The sequence below is a fragment of the Colossoma macropomum genome, unplaced genomic scaffold (assembly GCF_904425465.1).
Source record: "Colossoma macropomum unplaced genomic scaffold, Colossoma_macropomum, whole genome shotgun sequence".
Taxonomy (NCBI): Eukaryota; Metazoa; Chordata; class Actinopteri; order Characiformes; family Serrasalmidae; genus Colossoma; species Colossoma macropomum.
In genome coordinates, this window is record NW_023494784.1 from 41,049,211 (window position 1) to 41,077,028 (window position 27,818).

Sequence of the window (27,818 nt, forward strand, 5' to 3'; positions counted from 1 at the left end):
AAACAGTGAATTCAAAACAGGCTGTGGTTGGAGCGTTTTTTAGATATAGACCGTATGGGCTGGGAGTGACTGGTACTTTTTGAAACTTTAGCAATGTTTATATACCACACTCTCAGAAATAAAGGTACTGAACTGTCACTGGGGTGGGACCCTCGAGGGTCCATCTCAGTCCTTCAGTCAGGGAACATAACTGTACCATAATCCACTGAAATGATATTGTCTAAGCTGTACTGACTCCACACACCCCGTCTCGCCTCCAGGCTTTTATTTTACTGTTCTGTTTTAAAACATTAAGTTATGAAAAGGTACAAAAACACACCTTAACCCTGGGACAAAACCTATTTAAGGTGCACAGTTGGACCTTAAAACGACTGTTGTACCTTTGAGGGAACATTTACGTTGTTTGTACCTCGATGAACGAAAAATGTACCTGAACAGAACCTTTATTTCTAACAGTGTAGGACAGTAGGGATGTTCAATATGACAATATTTTATCGTTATCACGATCATTTTTGTTATCATGATACACAGTGTGCTTTTCTGAGTGTATCTTGGATATCATCAGTGCTTAAAGGACACTGACCAAGTGCATGATTCATCACAAAGAGAGCATGATTGGTTCCATTTAATTGTCTTTAGTGCAGCATAATAATAATAATCATAGTTTTTGATGAGGTTTTTAAATATGACACTATTAGCATTAATTTGTCTGCAAGTATCGTGATGTGCCCCTTCCCCCATCACCCATCCCTCTACGGTAGTGATACATTACTGTTCTGATATGCTAATTGGTAATTGGAGGGAAATTGGTGGATTATTAAAATCGATTATCGAGATGACAGCTGTTGTAAACATAAGCTGCAGTTGACACAAGTTGTTATCTGCTTTGTTTGAGCATTGAAGTTGGAGCAATAGCAACAAATAAGTCTGTAAGACGGCCTTTTAGGCCCAGTCCCATTTCTTATTTTTACCCCTGCCCCTTGTTTTCGAGTGTCACCTTTCCCCTTGGAACTGAGTTAGAAGGGGTAGTGGTTGAAATCTTCCCTCTGAAATGGGACCCTCAAATAAAAAGAGCATCACTTCATTAACAGCTACTAGCGCTGCTCTGTAGGCGACCCTGCCAGTCTGCAGTGACAACAGAGGAGGGTAAAGTTCAGCTCCTCACTGCTGGGCTTTAGTTACATTTAGGGAATCATATGCCTTCAAAGAGGGGGCAATTATTTATTATCACCCACCCCTAATTCTTCAGTGATATGAAGCTGAAGTCAGATATTCTCCAGCTTCTTGTTCGAATTTTCCCATTCCACCTTAAATGGTACAGCAGTTACATTGTGGCACTTCAGGCCCATTTAAGATGGAATGGAAAATTAGCTAGCTAGCTATTGAGACTGTCTTGCCGTTTTTCTTATTTTTCATAGCTCTGTTTGGAATGTGCCTCTGAAAAACCTCCGTTTGGAGGGCCATGTAGCACGAACACTGCATTGACACTATTCCGGCACGACGACGGACGTGAACGCACTCCCTCTTTTCAGCTGGCCGCATGTGGGCGCTAACAAAGACGTTCCCTCCGTCATCCAATTAAATCACGTCCTGCTAAGTCAAATTTAAATTAATAAATGTTCTGATTTTCTAATAATCAAAAAACCAAATTTAGTATGTTATTAATTGCAAACATATATAAAAAAAATATATACATATATATATATGTTTAAAAATGTCTAGGTTTAAAATCGTTTGGAGCTTTTCCTCCACGCGTTGGTTGCATTAATCTGCATAAAGTTCAGCTCGGCTCAACTTTTCGCCGCATCGCCGGTGCGTCGCCGTGCCGGAGCAGTGTAAATGCAGCGTAACACTTCGCCCAACCCCTCTATCTCAACACAAGTCGGGACACCCTACCCAGAGGGCTAAGGGCTAAGTGGTAGGGACAAGGAGTGAAATGGGATTGGCCCTTAGTCTTCTACAGGTAGGATTCACACACTGAGCGTCAGCCTTGAGAATGGCCAGCTTTGAGCGGTCATCCATCGCTCAGAGCAGGTGGAGAGATGCTTCAAGTCACTTGTCTGCGAGGCTGAGGCTTTACGTGTAGTTCAGGGTTTCTATTGATCTGGAAAATGAGTAATAAACGCTGAAGAGTCCCGTTAGTGAGCGCTGTCTTCTGTTAACTCATCAGCGCTCAAACATCGTCAGCCGTCTTAGACTCTGGGGAAACATCCCCTCGCTAATGAAAGAGTGGGACTCGTTTACAGGCTATCGATCGCGGTGGATGTTCTTCATTCAAGCCCTGGCAGTTTCGCAGAGGCAGGCAGCTGCTGCGCTTTCAGCTCGTACACCTAGGAGCTGCGCCGATAACGTTAGATAGTGTTGTAGTTAAACACATTAGACTCTTAACTGGCTGAAATGAAAAGCCTGTTATAAACACTTGTTTTTATCGAGATGTTTACTTTTCACTTCTGTTAAATGCACTTTGTTGCCAGGCAATATTATTAATTTTGGTTCTCGTTAGTTTAGTAAAACTAGTGCACTTTTATGTTTATTCTAAGCTGTTAGTGTTACATTGTGTAAGTTTGTATAAACAGTGTTATTTCTAACAAATGCATTAATGTGTGGTGTTGCTAATAGTTAATGCCTGTTTTGACCAAATTCTTTATCATGATCAGTATATGTTCATGATTATTTTAATGTATTAATAATATGTACTTTATAGGTAATTTTAGTTAATACACTTAGAATGAGCAGCTTAATATAAGAGAGATTTAAAAGAGGTTTCTGGCTCATTTAGGTCCATAGTTAAGGTGTTATGCACAGAGATGCACCAATATGGGAATCGTGGGTTGATTTAATGTTTGTACAACTATGCAAAACTGTGTTTGCTGGTCATGTACTGGGTAGCATTTTTTAGTGCTGCTCAAAATTAACTAAAATTGCCACTACCGAAACATTTGGTAAAGTTTCCGGAGTGTTAAAGTGGGATATTCAGTCTTTTAATAAAATAAATGCAATTAAGGTATAGGGTCACTCAAAGTAGGATTTTAGTCTAAAGAGGCATTAGAAAAGTCTGAAATATGTATGTATGTATATATATATATATATATATATATATATATATATATATATATATATATATATATATATATATATATATATACACACCATATATACATGTGTATGTGTATATGTATGTGTGTGTATATACATACATATATATGCTATGCAGAAGCATTTGCTACTGTGATACATAAATAGATATATATTTGTATCTACATATATATATATATATATATATGTTTGTCACAGTGGTGTTATTGCATATCTCTCTGATCTGTTCCTTCGAGGCTCAGACTTCTTCATCTTGTCATGCTCCAGATCAGGTTTACAGAGCAGCAGCAAGTCCAGTCTCTGAGCCTCTTCACTGCACTGTTGTGATGGTATAGCGTGATGCTGATCAGCCCATGGACATGCCACAGAGGCTCCTGCGAGGCCTCTTCAGGTTCATGCTTATCATCACGCGAAGGTCACAGTGGAACGTCTGTGACCTTTAAGTTACTTCACGACACTTTGATTTGCCGAAGTGTCTTTTTTAGGTCGTGTTTGATGCCCTGCCTGTTCACAACTTTCCGTTGGGGGAAAAAAATGATGTCCTTTTGCCAAAACAAGATTACAAGCGTAGCACCAACAAGTAACATTCTTAGAATACAAACACATTTGAATGCATTCAAAGAGTAAAAGGTTTCAGGGCACCAGAGTTCAGAGTTTTTTTACTTTCTTGGTTGCTTTACTTATTTTTTTAATTTATTGATTTTTATTTATTTATTTGTTTTTTTTTAAAAAAAACATGAAAATAATTCCAGTTTAACATCAGATTTAAGTAACAGATTTTTAATATAGTTAAACAGGTTCAAGTCAAACATGTTTTGCTGAATTTTGACAGCTGTCTGGCAGATGTTTCACTCGAGTCACCATACAGTCTGATTTTGTAGCATGAAAGTACCTTTTTTCATTAGTGTTTTTAATAACTTCTGGGTAACAGTGAGTGTGTTTACATGCACGTAATAATCCGATAACCGCAGACAATCAGATTTTGGCAGTAATCCGATCAACGCGTTTACATACACTTGAGTAATCAGATAATGTGATACTCTGGGCCTACATGAGTCAGACATGAGTCATCTCACAGAAGAATACGTGACGTAAATGTAACGTAAAACTTCATAATGTGGCTTTTTTTTTTTCTTTAGCTGAAAATATGAACATACATCATCAAGAAGATGAAGAATATTTAAATCCTTTATTTCGTGATAGGTTTCAGTGCCTTCTAGTTCTAGCCCTGGTTAAGAAAATAAGTTGTCAGCCCTTCAGTTTAAACAGAAATGCATTCTTACTTCAAGCAAGCAGCATTACAGTCAAAAATGAAAAAAAAGGCTTTTCACGCAGTTCAGCTGATCAGATTGTAGAACCAGAACTATCCATTTTATAACCGTTTTAAGCATATAAACAACTCACAGTGTGAGGTAGCCTGTCTAAATGACAGCCACACAGGGAGGCCGTACTTTAAACACGGTGTTACAGTGAAAGATTTACAGTAAACAATGAGAGAGTGCAATATGAACTCAATATCCTTCATATGAATTCAAAACAGTTCAATTTTCTCAACTTTTTCTAAACAGATTTTATTGTTTGACTTTGTTGGCAAATAAATTTGTCCGTGTTTGTCACAGCCTCGTTTCACTAGACATATTTATTTAGATGCAAATAATTATGTCTTTAGGTTGGTTTGCTTAAAAATAGTTACTTTTGAATTAATTGTGTTTGCATAAATTTGCCAGACTTTTCTAGTAAGTGTTATAACTAGCCCCGCTGCCCTGCCTGTGGGGTACTATTTTCAGCTGAATTGTAGGCTCCCTCAATGAGGGTTACCTTTTCTTAAATAGCAGAGATGCTCTGATTGCTTGTATACGAATATTATTAATAAATATTATAATTATTTTTGTGATTATTTAGCAAAAAACTAAATGCGTTGTGATGCTCTCTCCCCTGCATCTGATGTTTGATTCATGCCATATGTTGTATTTTAACATCCTTATTGACTAAAACAAATAATATTTGCGTATTGTGATACTCCTGCAATATAAATATTGTAAATAAATAAACTAGAAGAGACAATCGTTGATAATATATAATGGTAATATGTAATAATAGGTGATAGGATTTTATCATGTAGCCCAGAGGTCACTAATAGGCAGGCCGCGGCCCGAGTCTGGACCCAGACGCTGTCCTATGCGGACCTGGACCTATAACCGATAAACTGTGGGGAATTCTGTAATTTCAGCAGGGTGGTCCTGTTTTAATTGGCGTAGCTTTTCTGGCCTTTACAGTATCCTAAGTGGCCCGGGTGACTCACAGACCAATCGCATGCGTTGTAAATATCACACGTGACGCTACTCGGCCAATCAGATCTGTGCATTACGATGAGCACTGGGATTAGAGTGAGTGACGCACACACAGGGGAGGGACGAGGCGAGAAACAGCAGTCGGAGAAGAAAGTGAGTCGTGCTCTAAAAACAGAAAACTGTCATAAATGTTGTTGAAATATTACCGGATTGTACTTTATTTGGTTTGACATTCAGTTGTTGACTGTATAAGATGTAGGTTACCTCAGTAAAAAGTATATGGCACTGAATCATGACATGATGTTTTGGACTTTTGCTTGAGGATATTTTCTGTAACTGGACCTTGAATTTTACTTAAAGACCCCTGATGTAGCTTATGTGTGAGTGCTGTACACATTGGAATCAGATAAATGCAAAGAACCTGTTTACATCTTGCATTAACCTGTGTTTAGTGTCTGAATTGCAGCTGGTTAAACTTTGGCCTGATTCCTTTGATACTTTTCACTAAAATGTGTTGCAAAATTGACCAGATGAGATCTGATTGGGCTTTTCCTGTGTAAAAACACAGATGTTGTTTCCGGCTGTGTACTCTGGACGAGTGGACAAGCTTGGCTTGGACACTTTTATTGGCCTGGACTGCATAAATGCTCTTGGTTTGGTGCTAACTTCAGCCGGCATATTGCTTTGTTGTTTATTATCTCACCTGCTGGTCAGCACTGAGACTCATTTCCGCTCACATAATTGTAAACGGATAATTTCCGTTTACGTGTGCGTTCTAGGCAGTCGAGATCCGTCTCTGACCGCCCCCGAATATGGTCTGAGTGATCCGGTCAGAATCCATGCACAATGCTTTTTATGCAGGCAGGTGAAATCCGATCCGGTCACCAAAAATGCTTGTGGACAGGCCCAAAGTGTCAGTGTCTCTTAGGGAATTAAATCAGTTGTTTTCACTTTGGGTTAGTTCATGAACAGTGTAGAGTTGGCTGAATTAGTGCTGGGCGATATGGCCTCAGATCAGTATCACGATTAATTGAATGTTTTATCTCGATTACGATTAATGAACGATTATTTTGTTTTTGTTTGTTTGTTTTTTCGCCCTCATAGTTCACTGACAAGGTTTGTACTCTAAATATGCTCTGCATATGTTAATGTGACACAGCCAGATCGGAATTCACGCGGCTTTTACGTCAATCCAACTCGACATTCGTCATAATTTTGCGCTGCTGAGACTCATAAACATTTGGGGTGATATTTCTGTACAAAAATTAGAAGAGACTCATCCAAACCCTCCGTGTTCGAAGAGATTGTGAAAGAAATGTCCGAACGGGCCCGTAGGAGAACGAGGTGGCAGCGCCAAAGAACAGTTAAAGATCTGAAAGCAAAGTTGAAAGAATCCGAGGACACGAACCAAAGAAGTGACCGAACCCTTTTTGCAGGGAGCTGAACACATTCTGGGTGATGAGCCCAGCTGTCAGTCAGTGAAGCTTCATGATGGCTCCTGTGATGCTGGCAAAGATGAAGCTCATCCTCCGGGAGCGACTGGGGTTCATTGGCTTTGTTCGTCGTGATTGTTGACCTCTGGATGAGCCGTGAAGCTCTGTTCTTTTGCGTATGCGGGTCAGTTTAGGAGCTGATCTGTTCAGACTGATGTCGCATACAGATCACATTTAAAAGACAATGTGAACAGCCAAAGAAAAAAATCAGATTTGGGCCACTTTTACCTGCTGTGTGAAGCATGGCGGAGTCGCATGACCACACGCATGGTAGTAAGTTTTTAAGGAGCGAGAAAAGGATTCACCGAATTTTAAAAAATCGAAAAAACCGTCATGGGCAAGATTACGTCGGTTAGTGGTTTCGATTACTTTCCGATTAATCGCCCAGCCCTAGGCTGAGTCGCCCTGCTGGCTCAGCAGCCTGTTTTGGAATGTGTAATGATCAGTGATCCAGTCTGTGGCTTCTGAAACAGAACAAGCCCCCTTGCTCCCCTGACCTACTTACAGCTTCAGTTGGGTCTCGATCTGATCTTCAGTTTGGATTACATGCACAATCCACTGACTTCGCTCAGAATGTTGTGATTGATATTTATTCATTTAGAGTTCAAATATCATGTGATTCTATTCTGATTGCTGCTTGTGCTGAAGTGCAGCTTCTGCATGTTCCCTTCACTCTGCTGCTCCTGCGCTGGACAGACTACAGGATTCACTTACAAAACCGCTGGACAGACAGATCTGCTCAAAAATTCTCTGTACGCAGTCAGCCAAGTGTGTTTCTCATACAAGGAATTTGTTCTTTGAGCGCTCACACACAGTGTTGACACACTGATTGACATACTGAATGGGTCCATATTTGTCGTGCTTGTTACAGCCCAACTCGTCACACACTTCATTTTTTTATTTCATGCGTTTATTTGTTGTTTTTCTCTTTTATAGTTGAGAAGGGATGCATAATTATAGCCTTGTGTTAATTTACATATAGACGAATGGCCCCAAGCAGTTCTACACAGCGAGGTTTACTTATTTTAACTTGAAGAAGAAAAACGATACCACTGATGACAGATTCTGTGCTCTGTATCGGGACTTGTGAGTGGTGCGGAGTAGGAGCAGAGCGTGGAGCGGCTTTTCAGAAAGCCAGACCGTCAGTCTTCCCTCTCCCTAAAATGTATTTGTAACAGTTAATACCATATGCATGCAGTTAATTAAGTACATTGAAATTAATCTGCGGCAAAAATAGTAATATATTTTTTTTTCCCCATTCTGGATCCTCCAGGTTTTAGCAAGTTTACTTTTATTTGAACAAACTTTTTACTCAAATGATTTACGGTTTCAGAACCAAATATCAAATATAAGCACATTTCTGGGAAATATTGTAGATTTTTGGTCCAACGCTTCAGTAATTGTTTGTATTTATGTCTGTTTACATTAGAATTACATTAGAACTGGGGGTGGCCAGTGGCCTAGTGATAGGAGAAGAGAGCCATCAACCGGAAGGTTGTGGGTTCAAGTCCCACGATTGACCAGGTATACCGGGCTGTGTCCTTGGGCAAGGCCCTTAACCCCCCACTGCCCCAGGCAGCGCCGCTCTGCTGCTCCCAGATTGGGCATAGTTGGGCAGCAAAATGACAATTTTCCCTTGAAGGACCAATAAAGTACATAACATATGTTTATTTTTTATGAAATAATCAGCCGATTTACAACTTTGCAGTTGGTTTCCCAACTGTTTAAAAGTAAACACATACAGTTTGCAATGTATTTTGCTGTCCATTTTCATGTATCCATGTTTAAGTGAAAGCTGTTCACATGTAATCATCTTTTGTGGTAATTATGTAAGGATTAAAGCGAATTATGTAATCTCATACTTCTGCTGAGCTCACGTTTGTACAGGAATTCTGTAGGACATCACAGAATGTGGAGCGGGAGTTTAGTTCTGTGTGTGCATTCAGACCTGCAGGTATCTTCATTAAGTGGTTTGTGTCCTTGTGTTGCAGACTCTGGCTGGACCGTAATGACCGCACGCTTCCGGTTGCCTGCTGGCAGATCCTACAATGTCCGGGCGTCGGAGCTGGCACGCGATAGGCAGCACACCGAAGTGGTCTGCAACATTGTTCTCTTGGACAACACCGTCCAGCCTTTTAAGGTTAACGTAAGTACACTAATGCGGTCAAGTCTGTGAAGCTTTACAGAGGATCGCACATAAAAATGGGCTCTCAGTCTGCTTTGATGGCAGAACGGTGAGGCCTTCTCTGTCTGGAAGAACCAAGATGATGAACAACATTCATTTTTTTAGCACGTAGTTAATTATTAATCATTATTAATTATTAGTTGATTATGACCCGTGTCCATTAACCTTCTATTATTGCTGTCATTCTTTTTTTTTACTATTTTCATCTAATTGTGTAGTTACGTAGTTACATAATGAATTACAGTTATATCTGGTATACATTCAACAGGATTCGACTCCTTTTCATTTCAGTATCAATAATTGACAAAAACATGGTAAAGGTGAACGTTTTTTTTTTCTCTTTTTTGTAAAACAATGATTTTATGATGATTCGGTGATGAAAAATCTCTCTTTCTACTTAAAAACAAAAATGTTTTATGGATTGAAAATTTAGAATCTGCACTTTCAGCAGGGCGATTCCACCAATTTTTCCGAAAATTTTGCATCATTCTGGCATTGGGATGTAAACAAAATCATTCGAAATATTTTGAGTCTGATTCATTAGTAGAGCACCTTGACTCAGATTTCTTTACAGTGGTGGTGATTGGAACCAGGAGTCTTGAAGTCTACGACACAAATATAGCCATTTTATCTACCGTCCAGACCCACCAGTGAACCCACACGTGCCTTCTGAGTTTTTTATGGCAAAATCTGAAAAATAAGTTTATTTGGGGACTGTTTCATCTTACAGCGCCCTATGTGTACCCCTCTCTCCTGAATAACTTTAAAAGATACAACCTAGAGAAAAACCTTTGTAAAACCTTTGTAAAACTTTATAAAACTTGTAAAACAGCCATCAGGCAGTTTATTCCTAACCATTTCATGGAATGACTTACTGTCAGGGAACTTTCAAAGCAGTTAAATGCTGAATAATAATTCATAGTAGATGCTGATTAATTCAAAGTAGATCTCTTCAGACATCTGGTTCCTATCACCATGACTGTAGCAGTGGAATTCCCCTTTAAATACAGTGTAGGTAAACACTAGAGATGCTAGCACGCAAACACAAAGCCAGTAATGCTCGTGACTGACCGTCTCAGACGTTCTGGATTACACAGTATTATGGTTTTGCCATAATGTCCAGCTTTTCTGTCATAGAATATGCTGAATAATTCATAGTAGATGCTGAATAATTCATAGTAGATGCTGAATAATTCATAGTTAAACTCTTCAGACGTCTGGTTCCTATCACCACCTCTGTATCAGTGGAATTCCTCTTTAAGTACAGTGTAGGAAAACACTATGGTTGCTAGCACGCAATCGCAAAGCCAGTAATGTCTGTGATTGGTCGTCTGAGATGTTCTGGATTGCACGTGTGTTGCATTACGTTGTGCACCTTCAGGTTGTAAGTGGCCAAGTGCTGCTCAGAGTTCGCTGGCATGCCTGAAATTCCTGCGGAGGGTGAGCCTCCTCTGGGGTTCCTCCGAGTCGAGTACGTACACGCACCTGCAGCGTTGCACCACACGCACACACGCCAGGCAGCGCACGGCTCTAATCTAGGGCACCAAATCACGGGGAGAGATGATTGCAACATCGTTGTTGTTTGTTCATCCTCATGACTGTGCCAGCGCAGACTGTTGTGCAAAAGACCTTGACGAAGTGGACAAACGAAAACAACCCGCGAACACAGAAGGGTTGCCGTCCTCAACCCCTTAAACAAGGACTGCAGATCCACTCTCATAACTTTATAACTAACATTATTCCTTTCATAGTAGTCACGGATTATTTCACAGTAGGACCTGAATAATTCATAATAGTTACTGAATAATTTACATTAGGCACTGAATAATTTGTAATTAATAAAAATTAGGGGGGGTCATAGTAGCTACTGAATGATCTGTAATAGTTACAGACTAGATCCTCACACATATATGGAATAATTTGTAGTAAAAATTGAATAATGTATTGTAGTTACTAAAAAATCATAGTAGTTACTAAATTAATATTCCTCTTTGGCTAATACATAATTCATAGAAATACTGAATAATTTCTAGTAGTTACTGAATAATAAAGAGCGAATACTGAATAAGTCATAGTAGGGCTGGGCAGTATGGCAATATATACATCATTATCATGATAACTTCCTGAAGTGTCATGATATTACGGGTTTGCCTTATTGTCCAGCTCTAATTAATATAGAAGTTACTGAATAATTCATAGAAGTTACTTAATTTATCGTACGTGAAATATTTAGTATAAATCACTGTGTTCACAATTTTTGGCAGTATTTTTGAAATGTGGTGCTACTGGTGCTACGTCTGTTCCAACCTATCGGATGACAGAAAAGATAAATATTGTGTCAGATCATGTATCGTGAAAACTTCCTGGAGTATCATGATAGAACGGTTTTGCCATATTGTCTAGCTCTAATTTATAGAGGATACTGCCTAATTCATAGATACTGATTAATTCATAGTTCATAATTCAGAATAATTAATCATAGTTACTGAATTATTTATAGAAGACACTTAATTTATAGTAGATACTGAACAATTAATAGAAGTTATTGAATAATTTGTAGAAGATACTAAACAATTCATAGTAGTTACTAAATAATTCATAGAAGCTACTCAATAATTCCTAGTAGTTACTGAATAATTCATAGTAGTTACTAAATAATTCATAGAAGCTACTCAATAATTCCTAGTAGTTACTGAGTAATTCATAGTAGTTACTAAATAATTCATAGAAGCTACTCAGTAATTCCTAGTAGTTACTGAGTTATTCATAGTAGTTACTAAATAATTCATAGTAGTTACTAAATAATTCATAATAGTTACTAAATAATTCATAGTAGTTACTAAATAATTCATAGAAGCTACTCAATAATTCATAGTAGTTACTAAATAATTCATAATAGTTACTAAATAATTCATAGTAGTTACTAAATAATTCATAGAAGCTACTCAATAATTCCTAGTAGTTACTGAGTAATTCATAGTAGTTGCAAAGTAATTAATAGTTTAGTGCTGGATGATTTTGTCATCTGTACTCGTATATCAGCTTGGGTGTCGCACTGTGATAATTAATTAATTAATTAATTTTACATAATCAGCTTAACGACCATGATAGCAATTTGTTCCAGCGTGTTTTTTTTTTGTTTGTTTGTTTTGTTTTGTTTTCTTGTTATGTTCACCTTTCTCATCGTATCCAGGGCAGTAAACTGCACTTTAGATCATATCCTGCTTCAGATTGTTTTCAAAGGACGGTTTAAAATCCATAAACATTTACAGTAGCAGCTCCCTTTGGTGCTAACATTGACTCAGTTCCAGGCCTGAGCGATAACTACCACCACCACGAAGAATAACCATAGCAACACTTTCTTCTTTAATGAGTTAAAGGCGACACTTTGAATGGATCTCAGATGAGACATGAAGTTTGACTGAGTTAATTGTCCAGTAGAAGTGGAGCAGTGAGTGAAAGCTTATGAAACGAGCGCTAATCAGTTAAATGAATAAAAACCACTTCCTCTCTGCTCTGCTTATGTGCTGCTCTTCAGTTTGTTCCCAGCATTTCCAGGAAAGCCTGCGTTCACATAACCATCTGGGTGATCAAATTTATTCTCATGCTGGCTGGTCTCGTATTTTTTTGTTGCTAAACCTCTCTGTGACCCAGATATCTCCACCATGTGGCCCTGACGAGCGTCGTACTGTCATGAAGGCGGAACAGAAAGAACGAATCGTTTAGAGAAGGCAAAGAGAGGGCTGTCAAAGAGGAACGCTGACGGACACAAACAGGAAGGCCAGTGTTGCCGTTGTGGAGGTTACCGCTGTAGACGTTGTGAATGTTATTGGAGAGATCGTTGTAAATATTTCGGATTGTTTGTCCGTAGTGGTGCATGTTGGCGAAGAAGCCAAAAAGTCCAAGCATACCTGTAAATTTTAGAATCAAATCACAGCATCTTCTTTGTAGGCATGTAACCGAAGCCACTGGGCCCATTTATAGTAGTTACAGAATAAATCATGGTAGATGCAGAATAACTAGTTACTGAATAATTAATATTCCCCTTTGGGTAATGCATAATTCATAGAAATACTGAATAATTTATAGTAGTTACTGAATAATTTATAGTAGTTACTGAATAATAAATAGCAAACACTGAATAAGTCAGTATTATGATATTACGGGTTTGCCTTATTGTCCAGCTCTAATTCATAGAAGTTACTGAATAATTCATAAAATATACTGAATAATTAATCGTAGTTACTGAATAACTCAAAGAAGATGCTAAATAATTAACGTAGTTACTGAATAATTCATAGAAGATACTGAATAATTCATGTAGTTACTGAATAATGCATAGAAGATACTGAATCATTTGTTGTAGTTACTAAATAATTCATCAAAGATACTGAATGATTTGTTGTAGTTACTGAATAATTCATCAAAGATACTGATTTGTTGTAGTTACTGAATAATTCATCAAAGATACTGAATGATTTATCGTAGTTACTGAATATTTCATAGAGGATACTGAACAATTCATTGTAGTTACTGAATAATTCTTGAAAGTTACTGAATAATTCATAGATGCTCAATTCAAGATGCTCATGCTAACACGGGCTTTTGTAAGTACATTCTTAAAAATAGAGTTTCCTAAAGGTTCTTGGCTTGAACACGTGGTTCTAGGAAAAATGTTTAGCTGGTATAGAACATTTACAGAAGTAGTTCAGGCTGTTGGATGGGTTATTATAAAACTACAACGAATATAGAAATAAAAAATGTGCTATAAATTAAAAAAAAAAGTGTGTTTATTTCAGCAAATAAACAGTAATTGTGCATTAAATGTGCAGAAATACATTCTCTGAAGAGGATGATAAACTTAATAAAAATAAAATAAAATTGTGGCATGTGCAAAAGTTTACACACCCAGTTGTAAAGCTTCGTAACTTAATTATCTCGTTAGGCCATATTTAACTCATTAGGACTGGATCAGCAGGCCAGGAGTTGTCATTAGGAATTGTCAACTGTAGACATAATAAATTCTCTGACTCTTCAAACGTTGTGCTAACACTCAACAACCATGGGCTCCTCTAAGCAGCTGGCTGAGGATCTGAAAACCTTTTTTGGTGCTGTATAGAACCCTCATGCAAAGGGTTCTTTGAATGTTCATGGTTCTTTATAGACTTTACTAAAGAACCCTTGAGGAACCATCTTTTTTAAGATTAAGTTTAGGATGTTTGCATTGAATAATTAGAAAATGATCCAAGGGTTCTTCTATTGTCGCTGACTTGACATCATTACAATACAAGAACCCTTTTTGGTGTGGTATAGAACCCTCATGCAAAGGGTTCTTTGAGTGTTCACGGTTCTTTGTAGAACCATTTTCTTTACTGAAGAACCCTTGAAGAAACTGTTTTTTATAAGTTTAGTTTAGGATGTTTATATTAAATAATTACAAAATGATCCAGAAACGGTTCTTCTATTGTTACATACTTGATATATAACAGTAAAAGATCCCTTTTTGGTGTGGTGTAGAACCCTCATGCAAAGGGTTCTTTAAGTGTTCATGGTTGTTTATAGACTTCATTAAAGAACCCTTCAAGAACCATCTTTTTTTTTTTTAAGCGTGTAGTTTAGGATGTTTATATTAAATAATTAGAAAATGATCCAGGTTTAATTTCTATGCGTCTCTCAGTAACAGTTCCGAGTGCTTAGATCTGACGAAGCTCCTGTTGTAGAAACCGTTAGAAGCCTTTCTCCTGTGTTGAGATGATTCCTGGACAAGCTGCCTCCTGTCTGCTCGCATTTCTGTCATTCCTCCTCTCGGGCCACCTCCACCGCTGTTTCTCCCGCCGCTCGACACCCATCTATCTCCCTCTGTTAGCATTACAGTCACCGCCTAATACTGCTCACCCCCGCTGAGTCGGAGCGCTGCAGCTGCCTTCAGCGGACACTTTTAGTGGCGTTTGCGGTTTGACAGTATGTTACTCAGAGCTGCTGCCGTGATTCTGTTGTGCTCTGTTTAAATCCAGTGTCCTGTTTCTCTTCCTTCGCAGGATTTTAGATGCGCACACGCTTCTCTGCCTTTCCTTCTTTCATTATTCATCCTCTCGCTCTTCTGCTCAGCTGCTGACTTTAGATCTAGAAGCCTGAGTTCGAGTAGCTTTAGCAACACCAATTTAGTTCTCACTTTTCATTTTGAAAAACTATATTAGTTTTAGTGAAACGCCTCATTTCTAGACAGCCAAAGTGAAAATGACCCTGCTCTCCCCTTTTGGTCATTAAGTGCTTTGACACTCTGTACTTAAGCATTCTTAAGCATAGTGTGTTTTTCACTTTGTTACTCTCTCTCCTTTTACTCCACGTCTTCTTTAAAATTTTATTTTGCTGAACTTTTATTGTGCCAATACATTGTCGAGAAAGACGTTATTTATTGTAACTCTTTTGGGGATAAATGACTGTTATCCTGTAAAGGATTTTAGAGGTTTTATTATATTTTTAGTGATGTTCTTCCTCAATTATGGTATTGGAGACGGCACTATAATTGTGCATTGGTTATTGTGTTTATTTGACACACTTTGAGAATAAATGTTGCACTGTTATCCCAAAGATTGATAAATTCTGCTTTGCCTTAACCTTAAAAAAGTGATGGTAGTTAACCAGACTGAAATGCATGTTATGTGGAGCTTTAAATTGCAATTTAAAATGCAGTGTAGTCTACTTACATTCATGTGGCTGTCCAGCATCTACAGGGAAGTATTATGGCCCCACCACCATTCTAAGATTCAGTTGGACGACTGTTCACAGGTGGTTGATATAGTGTAGTGGGTAACACCTCTGCCTTCTACGCTGTATTCTGGGGTTCAGTCCCCCGCCTGGGCATGCGCCCTGCACTATACCAATTAGTGTCCGTGGGCAAGACTCCTAACACTACCTTCACCTACATGTGTAAAAAAAAAATGTAAAATTGTAAGTCACTCTGGATAAGAACGTCTGCCGAATGCCGTAAATGTAAATGTATTTATGAGTAATTTACTGCTCATCGTAAAGTGGCTTGGGAAGCAGCAAATGCATAAGAAAAAACAAATAATTAAAAAAAGTTAAAAGTATAGGCAAAACCTGCCTAAGTGTCAAAGCACTTAATGACCAAAGGGATAAAGTGTGGTCACTTTTATTTTGGCTGTCCAGAAATGAGGCATTTTACTGAAAATAATACACTTATTCAAAAAAAATCAAGGACTTTTATTTTTAAAAATGTCTCTCAGTAAAAGTCATTGTTACCGACACTTATATTACTGCACAAAGTCTGTCCTGGCCTGGTTATGTCAATGTTTTGTAGCAGAGTTCAGGTAAAGTGTTACCCAGCAGTCTTTGTGCTGATACCAAAGAATCCATTCAGTCTAAATATACGATATTCTTCTGTTTTTGGTGTTAAAAAGCTCTGTGTCCTTATTTGTCATCTGTTGCAGAGAGATACACTACAAGTTCTCCTCTCAAAGCCCCATTCACAAAGTGTGACTTTCATTTTTGGTCCTTGTTTTTTGCCTCCTCCTCCTCAGCTCCTGTAAATAAAACATGATTTAGGTCTTCCTCTCACTGCTTTTGCAAGTTTGACTAACAATTTTGGGCAGCCGGAGGAGTCCTGCTGCTCCTGAGTGTCTTTTAGAGAGCACCAGAAAACCTCCAGCGTCCGGCTGCAGTACAGTAACCCCATCTGCGTCTGCTTTTAGAGTGTCATCATACGCGCCGCAGCACATTCCTGCTTCAGCTACTTCCTCAGACACGACTCTAACCCAGCATGCACGCAAACACATGCACACATTGTTTTTCTACAATGGCAGGACGTTGGGTCATACATATGTCCTGTATGTTATATATGTAGATGTATAAGTAGCTACAGTACTGTGCAAAATGGCCATGAAAAACAAGTTATTCATTATTCAGTCGAGGAGTTTTCCTCCAGTTCACCAAAACTGGCCCCATCAGATAAACAGCACTTCAAGCTTTCATCTTTGAGAAGCTCCTGCTCTTTCTTCAGATCTTAAAAAAAAAATCTGTTTTGTCCATCCTTCTGCTGTGAGAAAGCTCAGTGTGAAGTCAGCGCTGGGTCTGAAAGGATCAGTAGAACACGTTACTGAGAAAAAGGAAAGAAGAACATGTACAAATAGAAAAGCTGCTGGTGTTCTCAGAACAATGGGCTGACCAACTCAGAGTCCAGACTAGAGGTCTGCATCCCCACAATATCATGCGGTGCCAGACTAATTTCAGTGTTGCGTGCGGAAGCGGGCGGGAAACCAGCCCACTGCAGGCGGGAGCGGGACAAAGCATGCATAAAAAAGAGAAATCCCGCAAGTTAATGAATAGCCTAAATAAAGTAGAACAATCACTAAATCCTATATATAAACAATATAAAAGGATAACAGTAAAACAGTTGCAAAGCAGCCGATCATCTGAACAACATGCAAATTCTCATAGCTTACAGAGACAGCAGCGCCTTCAGGCCGACAGCCGCAGCTGCCCAGCGAAACACCAAAAACACACTGTGGTTGAATTCTTGTTTTGTGTTCAGTGGGAATAAATGGTGATTGGTGAAGTTGCTTCACAGTGAGCCTGATGACCATGACTGCCGTGTTACTTATAATAATGTATAATAATGTATTTGTGAATAGACTGTGTCAGATATTGGATGTCAGTTCGCTTTGACTGAAGTGTGCGGGTGGGAGTGGGACACATACTTAAAATTTTCTGCGGAAGCGGGTTGAAGTCGTGCGGGAGCAGGACTGAAAAAACAGTCCCATGTGGACCTCTAGTCCAGACCTCGACATCACTGAATGTGTTTGGGATGTCTTGGATTGTGAGAAGCAGAAAATGCAACCAACTTCTAAGACTGAACTTTGGAGGTGTGGAAAAATATCCCTGTAGATTTCTTTGTTAGTGAGTCTCTTGAAAAGAATGAAATCAGTAGTAAAAGTAAAGTGTGGCACATTAAATGCAGAAAATTGTGATATTATATTAGTTGTTGAAGCTTATGTGTAATTGTCTGGGGTAGTTTTTTTTATTTCCTGATGCCATTTTGACTGGAAACTTAATAGCAGAAGGTGGTCTTTGACCTTTGCAAAGATCTGCATATCTGTAGGTTGTAATAATGTCCCATATGTTTTTTCTGTTTTATTTTATCGTGAAGTTTTGCTTTTTGAGTGTTATACAGACTAAATTAGGCGTGTTTGTTAAAAGCACTTTACAAAGTCAGGAGTTTGCTGGTCCTGTAGGTTAGTCGTCTTAGTCTCTGGTTTCCCTACAAAACATTTTAGTCCTAAAAGATGTATGAAAACGCACACACACAAACACACACAAACACAGAGGATTCTGCAGTTAGCCCACACTTCCAGTTTAGACTTCCACAAAATCTGTGTGGTTCAGGAAGCTGTTCAAAACGCTGTGGGCAGGGAAGGAAGCGCTGAGGCAAAGGCCTGGAACTGCTGCTCATATTTTTTCCCAAAATAAGATTTAAGCGGTGACTAATGCTCAGTAAATGCCTTGAGTTTTGGGTGCCGAATTTCCTCCCTGTGTTTTATTCCAACTGCTGTATTCAGCAAATAAACAGGAGTTGTGTTGAAGGTGCCGCCCGACCGACTGCATCAGTTAGCCGATAATACTGGCCAACGTCAGTGACCCAGTTATCGGTATCTGCCAACAATATCGCAGATAACACGATGATAAATTGGGACCTTTGTTTCGGACCACCGGGATTCAAACTCATGATCACCTGATGACCCTGTGTACACATGTATACATAAATAGATGAACCTCCCAGACAAACAAATTAGTCACCTTGCATATCTAAGGTGGAAGTAACTTGAGGCCCCGGCAGATGGCATGAAGATGATGGGGCTATAAATACCTGCACGGTGTGTTACGGGATTCATAGATTGAGAAAAGGTGGTACAGGGCAGTGAATGTCCTGTACGATGTGAGGAAAGTGGGCCGCAAAAGAAGATTCGAAGGATCGAAAGGAGTGATTGCATTTGGGCGTGTCTAAGGCCATCAACACAAATGTTAACCGTTGAGTTAGAAAGATCGGAATTGAGCAATGAGGCTTGTAATGTGAACGTAGCCTAAGGTGTGCGCATTGCTTAGAAAAGCATTCAATTGCACGCTCACCATACACTGTTAGAAGTAAAGGTTCTGTGCAGGTATGTGTTTGTGTCATCAGGGTACAAACAATGTAAATGTATTCTCAAAGCTACAACAGTGGTTTTAAGGTCTGATTGTGAACCTTAAATAAGTTTTTCCAGGTCAAAAGTTCGTATTTGTGCCTTTTCATAACAGAATATTTTAAAACAGAACAATAAAATAAAGGCCTGGAGACGAGACGGGGTGTGTGGAGTCCAGTCAAAGAGGGGGACTGCCCCAGTGACAGTTTACTACCTTTTTATCTGAGAGTGTAGAAAAGCATTGACCAATAGAATGGACCACTCTGGAGGTCACCAATGCCAAGCATGGGCTATGTGGGTATAAAGCCCCCAGCATTGGGCTGTGGAGCAGTGGAACTGTTCTCTGGAGTGACGGAGCTCCATCCAACACCTTTTGGGATGAGCTGGAGTGACCCAGAACAGATCGTCCAACACCAGTACCTGACCTCACTAGTGCTCTTGTGGCTGAGTGCAATCAAATCCTCTCAGCAATGTTCCAGCATCTAGTGCTGTGTACTTTGTGAATCGTACAGATAACTAAAATGAATCAAATTGACATTTGAGAGTTTATGAACACCAAACTGTTTCCCAAAGAATCTTATTTGAGTTGTGATGTCAGAAACTTGTAGGCCTGGAGTGCAGAGTCAGGTGGACACTGTAGTGGTCAGAAGTTTTTGAGTGGTAGCATCTCTTTTACTCCTCTGAGCTCCTGTCATTGACTCTCTCATTGTGTGTTTGTGTTGGTTCTGCAGAAGCACGATCAAGGACAGGTCCTGCTGGACACAGTCTTTAAGCACCTGGAGCTGACCGAGAGAGATTATTTTGGGCTGCACCTGGCCAACGATTCCTCCGACTGTCCGGTGAGTTCAAAGGTCACACGGGGAGCCGGGCCTGGGCTAAGCAGCTCTATCCCCGAGCGTTCATACTCGTGATCCCTTAAGCCGTTATAGATGAGCCTCGCAGTGGAAATGGACAGCTCTGCTGAAGCAGGCCTACATTTCAGAATGTGGGGCAAACCTTCCTTCAAACTCTCCACTTCATCGCCACAATATGACCTAGAATATTTCTTAATATTGACCTCTATACACACAGTGTGACCTCAACTGTTAGATTTATAGATTATCTCTCTATAACTATAGATAACTATAGTTATAGATCTTTCTATAACTATAACTGCTTCTATGTGCGTGATATTAACCGTTACATAAGTTGAATTGTTGTTGCTATATATATATTTTTTCTTTATACTCCTGAAAAGTTTACGTTCACCTCTACATGTTTATAATTTATTTTAGTGTTTATTACTGTGCTTTCTCTTTTTTGTCTTTTCCTTCTGTTCTTTCTTTCTTTTTCTTCCTTCCTTTCTTGTATTTTTTCCTTGTTTTTATCTTTTTTCTTTAGCTTCTGTCTTCTTTTTTATTTTTCTCATTTTTTTCTTTTTTTCCTTTATATTTAATAATAAATTAATTCTGTGACATTCTTGAGAAATAATGTTTTTGTCTTTTTCTTTCTTGCTTTCGTCCTTCCCTCCTTTCTTCCTTCCTTTATTTCCTTTCGTTTCTTTCCTTCCTGCCGTTCTTCCTTCCTTCCTTCCTTTCCTTCCTTTCTTTCTTTTATTCCCTTCCTTCCTTTCGCGCTTCCTTCCTGCCTTTCCCTCCCTTCCTTCCTTCATTCCTTCCTTTCCTTTCTTTCCTTCCTTTTTTTCTTGCCTTCCTTTCCTTCCTTCCTTTCCTTCCTTTCTTCCTTCCTTCTTTTCCTTCTTTCCTTTCCCCTCCTTTGTTTCCTTTGTACCATTCTTCTTACCTTCTTTCTTTCCTTTCCCTTCCTTCCTTCATTCCTTCCTTCCTTCTGTCCTTCCTTTCCCTTCCTCCCTTCCTTTCGAAGCTTTGAAAAGCATCTTCTTTTTTTAGGAAATGCAAATCTAATTTTCTTAGTTTTTTATTTTATAATCAGTAATAACTTGAATAATGTACACATAAATGTTACAAACTGGGCTCTAAAGGGTTTTGTAGGTTTCCTTTTAATGTTGGAAGTGTTTTGTCAGCTTTTATAATTAAGTATTTTTGTCAGTTCTCTTTGAAAACATATACAGCTCTCTCTCTCAATTTAGCATCTACAGTTTTGTTTAACATTCTTGACATGTAAAACTTTATTTTTTATTTATTTATTTATTAATTTTTAACAGGTTTGTAGTTTCCTACTAAATATTGTAACCCATTGAAGTTGCTCTGGGCTTTTTAAACATTTTATGCATTTATCTGCAACCATATTACTTTTATATTAGTGAAAAACATTTCTACAGTTTTGAAGATTAGTGTGTATATTTGTAGTATTTAATATATTTAAATACTTTACATATTTTATGACCTCAGTAGTCGTGGTTAGTCATCATGAATTGCTTTGATAGATTTTCCCCCACAATAATCAGAATATTGAAGTATTGCCTTATGGCAGTCTGTCACATTATCTCTCTGTATGTCTGCGTGTGGCTGAAATGGTTCTGCTGCCTGAGTCGAATCAGAGTTAAAAGCTGTCAGTGGTGTTTTTGTGCTGTAATTACACTCCTGCCTCTGCTCACTAGAGAAAACCGTAGTGCTGAATTATTGAATGGCATTGTGTTGGACTGTTGCCTTGTTATTGAGTCTCCCTCCTTTCTCTTGTCGTCTCATCCATATTTTACAGAGGTGGCTGGATCCAAACAAACCCATCAGGAAGCAATTAAAAAGTGAGTGAATTTAAACGAGACTCTTCACCACACTGTTATTTAACCTGAGATATTGATTTTCATCCTCGTTTTTATTCACATGTTCATGCGTTCTCCTTTGCCAGGGGGCTCTCCTCATCATTTGAACTTCCGGGTGAAGTTTTTTGTCAGTGACCCCAACAAGCTTCAGGAAGAATATACGCGGTAAGGACGTAAGAATGAACGCAAAATGCCGGTGAAATCTGCCCTGGCCATCTGGATTTCTATGACAATAGTACTTACTTCCAGGAGACTGTCTCACGAAGCACGTTCAGCTTGGACAGGGCTTAAGTTTCAAATGTAGCTGCAGTTAAATCATTAAATGATGCATTTAATAGACGGTTTTACTCTTTACATTAAAAAATAGACAATTAAAACTTATCTTCTCAGTCAGCCAGCGCTGATTTGTTTTAAGGTTGCATGATTTTAATGCGTATTTTTCAGTTCTTACTGCTCTCTATTACAAGGTGACACCCTCATTTATATGCTTTATTTTCCACACACCATGTGTTTATATCTATATATATCTGTAGCTATTTATCTATATAGATACATAGATACATAGATAGATGATATAATGCATAAATGAGGGTGTTTATCAGGCTATAAAATATATTTCTTTTGGTCCATTCATCATGAAATTTCAACACAATCAAAAGGGCAACAAGTATTTTCAAATTACATCAAAAACCAAAAAACAGCAAAAAGGAGATATATATATATATATATATATATATATATATATATATATATATATATATATATATATATATATATATATGTGTGTATATATATATGTGTATATATATATATATATATATGTGTATATATATATATATATATATATATATATGTAGCATATAGCATAAAGGAATGGCCAGTCTCTGAGATTGGCTGCTAACATGGACACCAGAGCAGTGAGGCCTGTCTGAGGAGCCTCTTGACTCCTCAGCTACATCAGGCGAGGCTGCAATCTTGGGGTCCTGTCCACAAAACAAGCTGTGGACCAGCTGGTACTGAGAGCTGAATGACTGCAATACTTTCCAAATTCCGGCAGTGGCTGTTGGTCTAAAGCACGACTGTATGGGTTGTATATACGAGACAAACAACTAGAGAAATTCGACAAGCTGAAGTTGGGCTTCTTATTTGAATTTTCCAATCCACCTTAGATGGTGCAGTAGTTACATGAAGGTGTCTGTACAGCTGCTAGAACTGAACTGCTACTCCATTTAAGGTGGAACGGAAAATTCAAACAGAAGGCTGACAAACAAGAAGTAAAATTCAGCCTTGTAGAAATTTAGACATGACTTTTGCATTTAGCACCATTTTGGCAGGAAACAGTACTGGCACCGGTTTATCTTTATATTGGTTAGTTTTGCTTTTACTGTTTTGTACAAAAATATTTTGGATCTGCTTTGGTTCTTTTTGGAAAGTGAATAAGTCTTTTAAAGGCTTCTTAGTTTATCTTTTTCCTGTAAAGTAGTTTGAAATGCTTTGTACATATATAACGATCGTTGTATGATCTGTTAATTTGCAGTGTCCCTGATGCTTTTTTTTAGTTTTTTTTAGTCTATTTTGTACACTTTACTCATGATATCCAGGACCGGACAGTTAACTGCGGTGCATGTCATTTGTTGGGTAAATAAAAAATAAATTATCCTTTATGGAAATCTGGTTACTGTCTTCATCATAAATATCACACTTTCATGTCTATGTGATTTGAGGATTATTCACGGCTTGTGGATCTAAAGCTGGGTTAATCATGACAGACTTCCTCAAAAAATGCTAATTTGAAGTTACAAAATGTGTTTTTGCTCAATGTGGTTTAAACACTTCTGTAGTAAGAACTCTTTTAACCAAGCTGTGTGGTAAAATGAAGTTTTCTGGCTCTCTCTCTCCCAAGGTACCTGTATTTTATGCAGATCAAGCAGGACATACTTAGTGGGAGGTGAGTTTCAGGCCTGTTCATGATCCATTTCAGCTAAATACAAATTAAATACAAATTACTGACAAATATAAATAAAGTTTACCTTATATATGAGCGCAAGTCGTTCAGTGTATTAATATTTGTGTGGTTTCTTTTAGACTGCCCTGTCCGCACAATACTGCAGCACTGCTGGCCTCCTATGCTGTTCAATGTAAGTATGAACTTCTCTAACACAGAAGGACTAAATCAGTCACCATCAGGTCTATCTGGAGCAACTACGGCTCTTAAACTTGGTTTTGGATATGATTAGTACATTCCTGTGCTGTGTTAGGTACAGATAAGCGTTTGGTCTTTTGCCTTGTGTTCATTTTCAGTGATTTTAAAGAAAATATTTGAAAATGCTTGTAAATAGTTCACTGATTTATGGCGTTCCTCATCCATTCTAAAGCTATGGAGATGTTTTTCAAGGCAGTTTGAATGCTTGCTCTTTAGCTTGTACATAGAATATCAATAGCGGTTCAGTGCAACAGCAGGGAGCTTATAATTAGAAGTGATTGTGTCTTTTGAAGAGAATTCAACTCAAGTGCATCTCACCAGACAAGACACTGTGCGCCTATTAATGTTTTAGTAATTGACTAGCCATTCAAATGAGTAGTCAACTATTCATCGGTACCGCAGTGTTATTATTTTTGTTAGTGGTACTAGTAATAGTAGTAGTAGTACCATTGCCATTGGCTTATATGGAGATGCACTGTAGAAGAATTGCTGTCGTATTTCAGCTCAGACACTGCCTACAGAGTTGCACCGTCCGTCTGACATGCACTACACACTAAAATCACCTATCACACATCGGCATGGGTCAGATGTAATGGAAAACAAGCATTTGGAATATATGTTTAGAGTAAAGAAGTATCTGTATGCAGTCCGTGTTACATTTTGTAAAGGCAGTATTCAGAATACGGTTAAGTTTTACTTAGAATAGTTTTAGAAAACTTACCCCTAAAAAAGTACCATCTGTGAAAGACACACCATGAATGCTGGTTTATTAACTATTTTAAAATTAGCACTCAAAACATGGCTTCTTTACAAATGCTGAAGTTCCTGCTAAAGCCTGAGTAGACTGATAAATCAGTGAGATGATCAGTTATTAACCTCAGTGTTACTGAGCTCTGTTAAAGCCTGAGTAGACTGATAAATCAATGTGATGATCAGTTATTAATCTCAGTGTTACTGAGCTCTGCTAAAGCCTGAGTAGACTGATAAATCAATGTGATGATCAGTTATTAATCTCAGTGTTACTGAGCTCTGCTAAAGCCTGAGTAGACTGATAAATCAATGAGATGATCAGTTATTAATCTCAGTGTTACTGAGCTCTGCTAAAGCCTGAGTAGACTGATAAATCAATGTGATCAGTTATTAATCTCAGCGTTACTGAGCTCTGCTAAAGCCTGAGTAGACTGATAAATCAATGAGATGATCAGTTATTAATCTGTGTTACTGAGCTCTGCTAAAGCCTGAATGACCATTTACTGTCCACTCTATTAAACACTCCTACTTTGTTGGTCCACCTTGGTTTGTGTTGGTCATCCTCTAGTCATTCATCAGTGGTCACAGGACGCTGTTGGCTAGATATTTGGATGGAAACAAGGAGGTGTAATTAATGAAGTGGCCAGTCAGTGTATAATTTCAAATAAAGCCATTTTAGATGCTAAGGTAAACCAGTCAACAGTGGCTTATTATTCTGGGAGGGTGTAAAGCCAGTTACTTGTTTTTGGGTGCATGCATACTCTGTGATTGGATACACCTAGATGTCTAGTTTCGATCGCTGACAGTGGTTTTCCTGAAAGATGGTTAAAGAAAGCGAGATTAGCGGTAGCTTTTCATTCTCATGCACTGTCAAATGCTCTTTTTTTAATTAACCCTTACTATTATGAGTTTGTTGTTGCACCACCCACACAGTAGTTCAGAAAACCCTCCACGCTGTGCTTTTCTGCAGCCTCACACACTCTTAAGTTTCCCCTGAAGCCCCCCCACTGTAAGCCACCAGAGCACAGCACAGCCAGCGCAGCACATTCCAGCCATACACACACACACACACACACACACACACACACACACACACACACGGCTTAACAAGCTCCAGCCTGTAAAGCACACAGAAACTCGCAGCTTCTGAAACAGGCTTTATATAACACACACCAGCTCAACCTATATGTGTGTTGTGTGTTGAGCTGCATAATGTACACAAAAAATCACTCTATATTGTAATTGCAGTGTTTCTCGCACTGCGTTCATCACGCACCGGTGAATCAGTGATGTTGTTATAGATTGGCCTGCATTATTTTGAGCAAATGAATGTAATTTTGTTGGATCGTGTTAAACACCCACAGAAACACTAAGCAGGTCAGAGGTTGGTTTGGATGTTTACAGCACAAAATATAATATAAGGATTTGTCAGAGGCTCATTTGCATAATATGGCAATTGGTGATAACAGTATTGCAAAGGCCAGTATCACTGTATCATTTAACGAACATAAATGGATGGATGGATAAACCGTAAAAGGAAGAAGACGTGATAGAGCGAATTAGATGGATGTACAAATGGAAAGATGAATAAGCAGATGGATGGCTAGAAGGTAGATGGAGATGGATGGATATAAAAAGAGATAAATAGTTGGCGGAAAGATGGATGGGTGGATGGATGGATAAATAGAGAGATGAACAGGTGAATGGATAGGTAAAGAGATGAATAGATGTTTGGATAGATAGAGATGTTAATGGATAGATGGAGTAAAAGGAAGAAGGCATGGTAGAGGGAAATAGATGGATATATGGGTGGAAAGATGGATAGGCAGATAGATGGAGATGTATAAAGAGAGATGAATGGATGGTAGAAAGATGGATGGATAAATAGAGATGAACAAGTGAATAGATATGGATGGATGGATGTGTACTTGGAAAGATGGATAGGCAGATAGATGGATAGATGATAGATGGAGATAGATGGATGTATAAAAAGATGAATAGATGGCAGAAATGGATGGATAAATAGAGAGATGAACAACGGAGAGTAGATGGGGAGATGAACAGATGGATGAAAAAATGCATGATAGAAAGAAACGTGTGGATGGATTAATGGTAGACAGAGACGGAGATGGATAGATTGATGGTTATGTAAAGAGATTAATAGGAGGATGGAGAGACAGAAGGATGGATAGATGAATGGATGGGTTGATGGATGAATAGATAGGGAGATGGATATATAGGGAGAGGAATGGTTGGATGGATAGATAAAGAGATGAATGGATGGATGGCGACCATGTGGATGGAAGACTGATGAATGTATGGATTGATAGATTGGGAGATGAATGGATGGATGGAGTGATAAAGAGATGGCTGTATGGATGGATGGATAGACTAGTGGATAGCTGAATAGGGAGATGATTGGCCAGATGGATGGACAGATAGACAGATGAGAGTACCTTATTAACTGCAGGGGAAACTGTTGTTATATAGGCAGTATAAATAAAAAATAAAGTGAAATGAAATATAGAACTAAATTAAATACAAATACAGGATTGTTGTATATTGTCCTGCAAACCAGTACATGGTGGAATTGTGATTTCAATTTAAAAACGATTAATCTTTCAGCGCGAGCTGTGTGTGTGTGTGTATTTTGGACCCCCCTGCAGGGGGTCTACTCACCGACCCCCCCATCACCACCACACTGACCTCAATAAGAATGACTGACTCCTGACAGATTGGACTGTATGCGTTTGCCTTGGTCTTTAAAGAGCTCTTCAGAGTCTCTGGGGGGTTTTGACCATGCTGTTTAGCCGCTATGTAGGTCAGAGGGGATTTGAACCAGCGCGTTAGCCTTCAGTACCCATCTCCATCTCCATCTCCGT

At 38.6% G+C, this 27,818-nt stretch overlaps 1 protein-coding gene across 3 annotated transcripts in view; it reads left to right on the top strand.

The window, feature by feature from the left end:
- Window positions 1-27,818, top strand: part of ptpn4a (protein tyrosine phosphatase non-receptor type 4a) — a 94,045-nt gene that overhangs the window by 20,919 nt on the left and 45,308 nt on the right. For all 3 annotated transcript variants that reach the window (XM_036571640.1, XM_036571629.1, XM_036571638.1), the window contains exons 2-7: window positions 8,872-9,026; window positions 19,993-20,100; window positions 21,923-21,965; window positions 22,070-22,148; window positions 23,887-23,931; window positions 24,069-24,121. In XM_036571640.1, coding sequence (XP_036427533.1) covers window positions 8,889-9,026; window positions 19,993-20,100; window positions 21,923-21,965; window positions 22,070-22,148; window positions 23,887-23,931; window positions 24,069-24,121 — 466 coding nt within the window. In that variant the 5' untranslated portion in view covers window positions 8,872-8,888. The remainder of the gene's footprint in view (window positions 1-8,871; window positions 9,027-19,992; window positions 20,101-21,922; window positions 21,966-22,069; window positions 22,149-23,886; window positions 23,932-24,068; window positions 24,122-27,818) is intronic.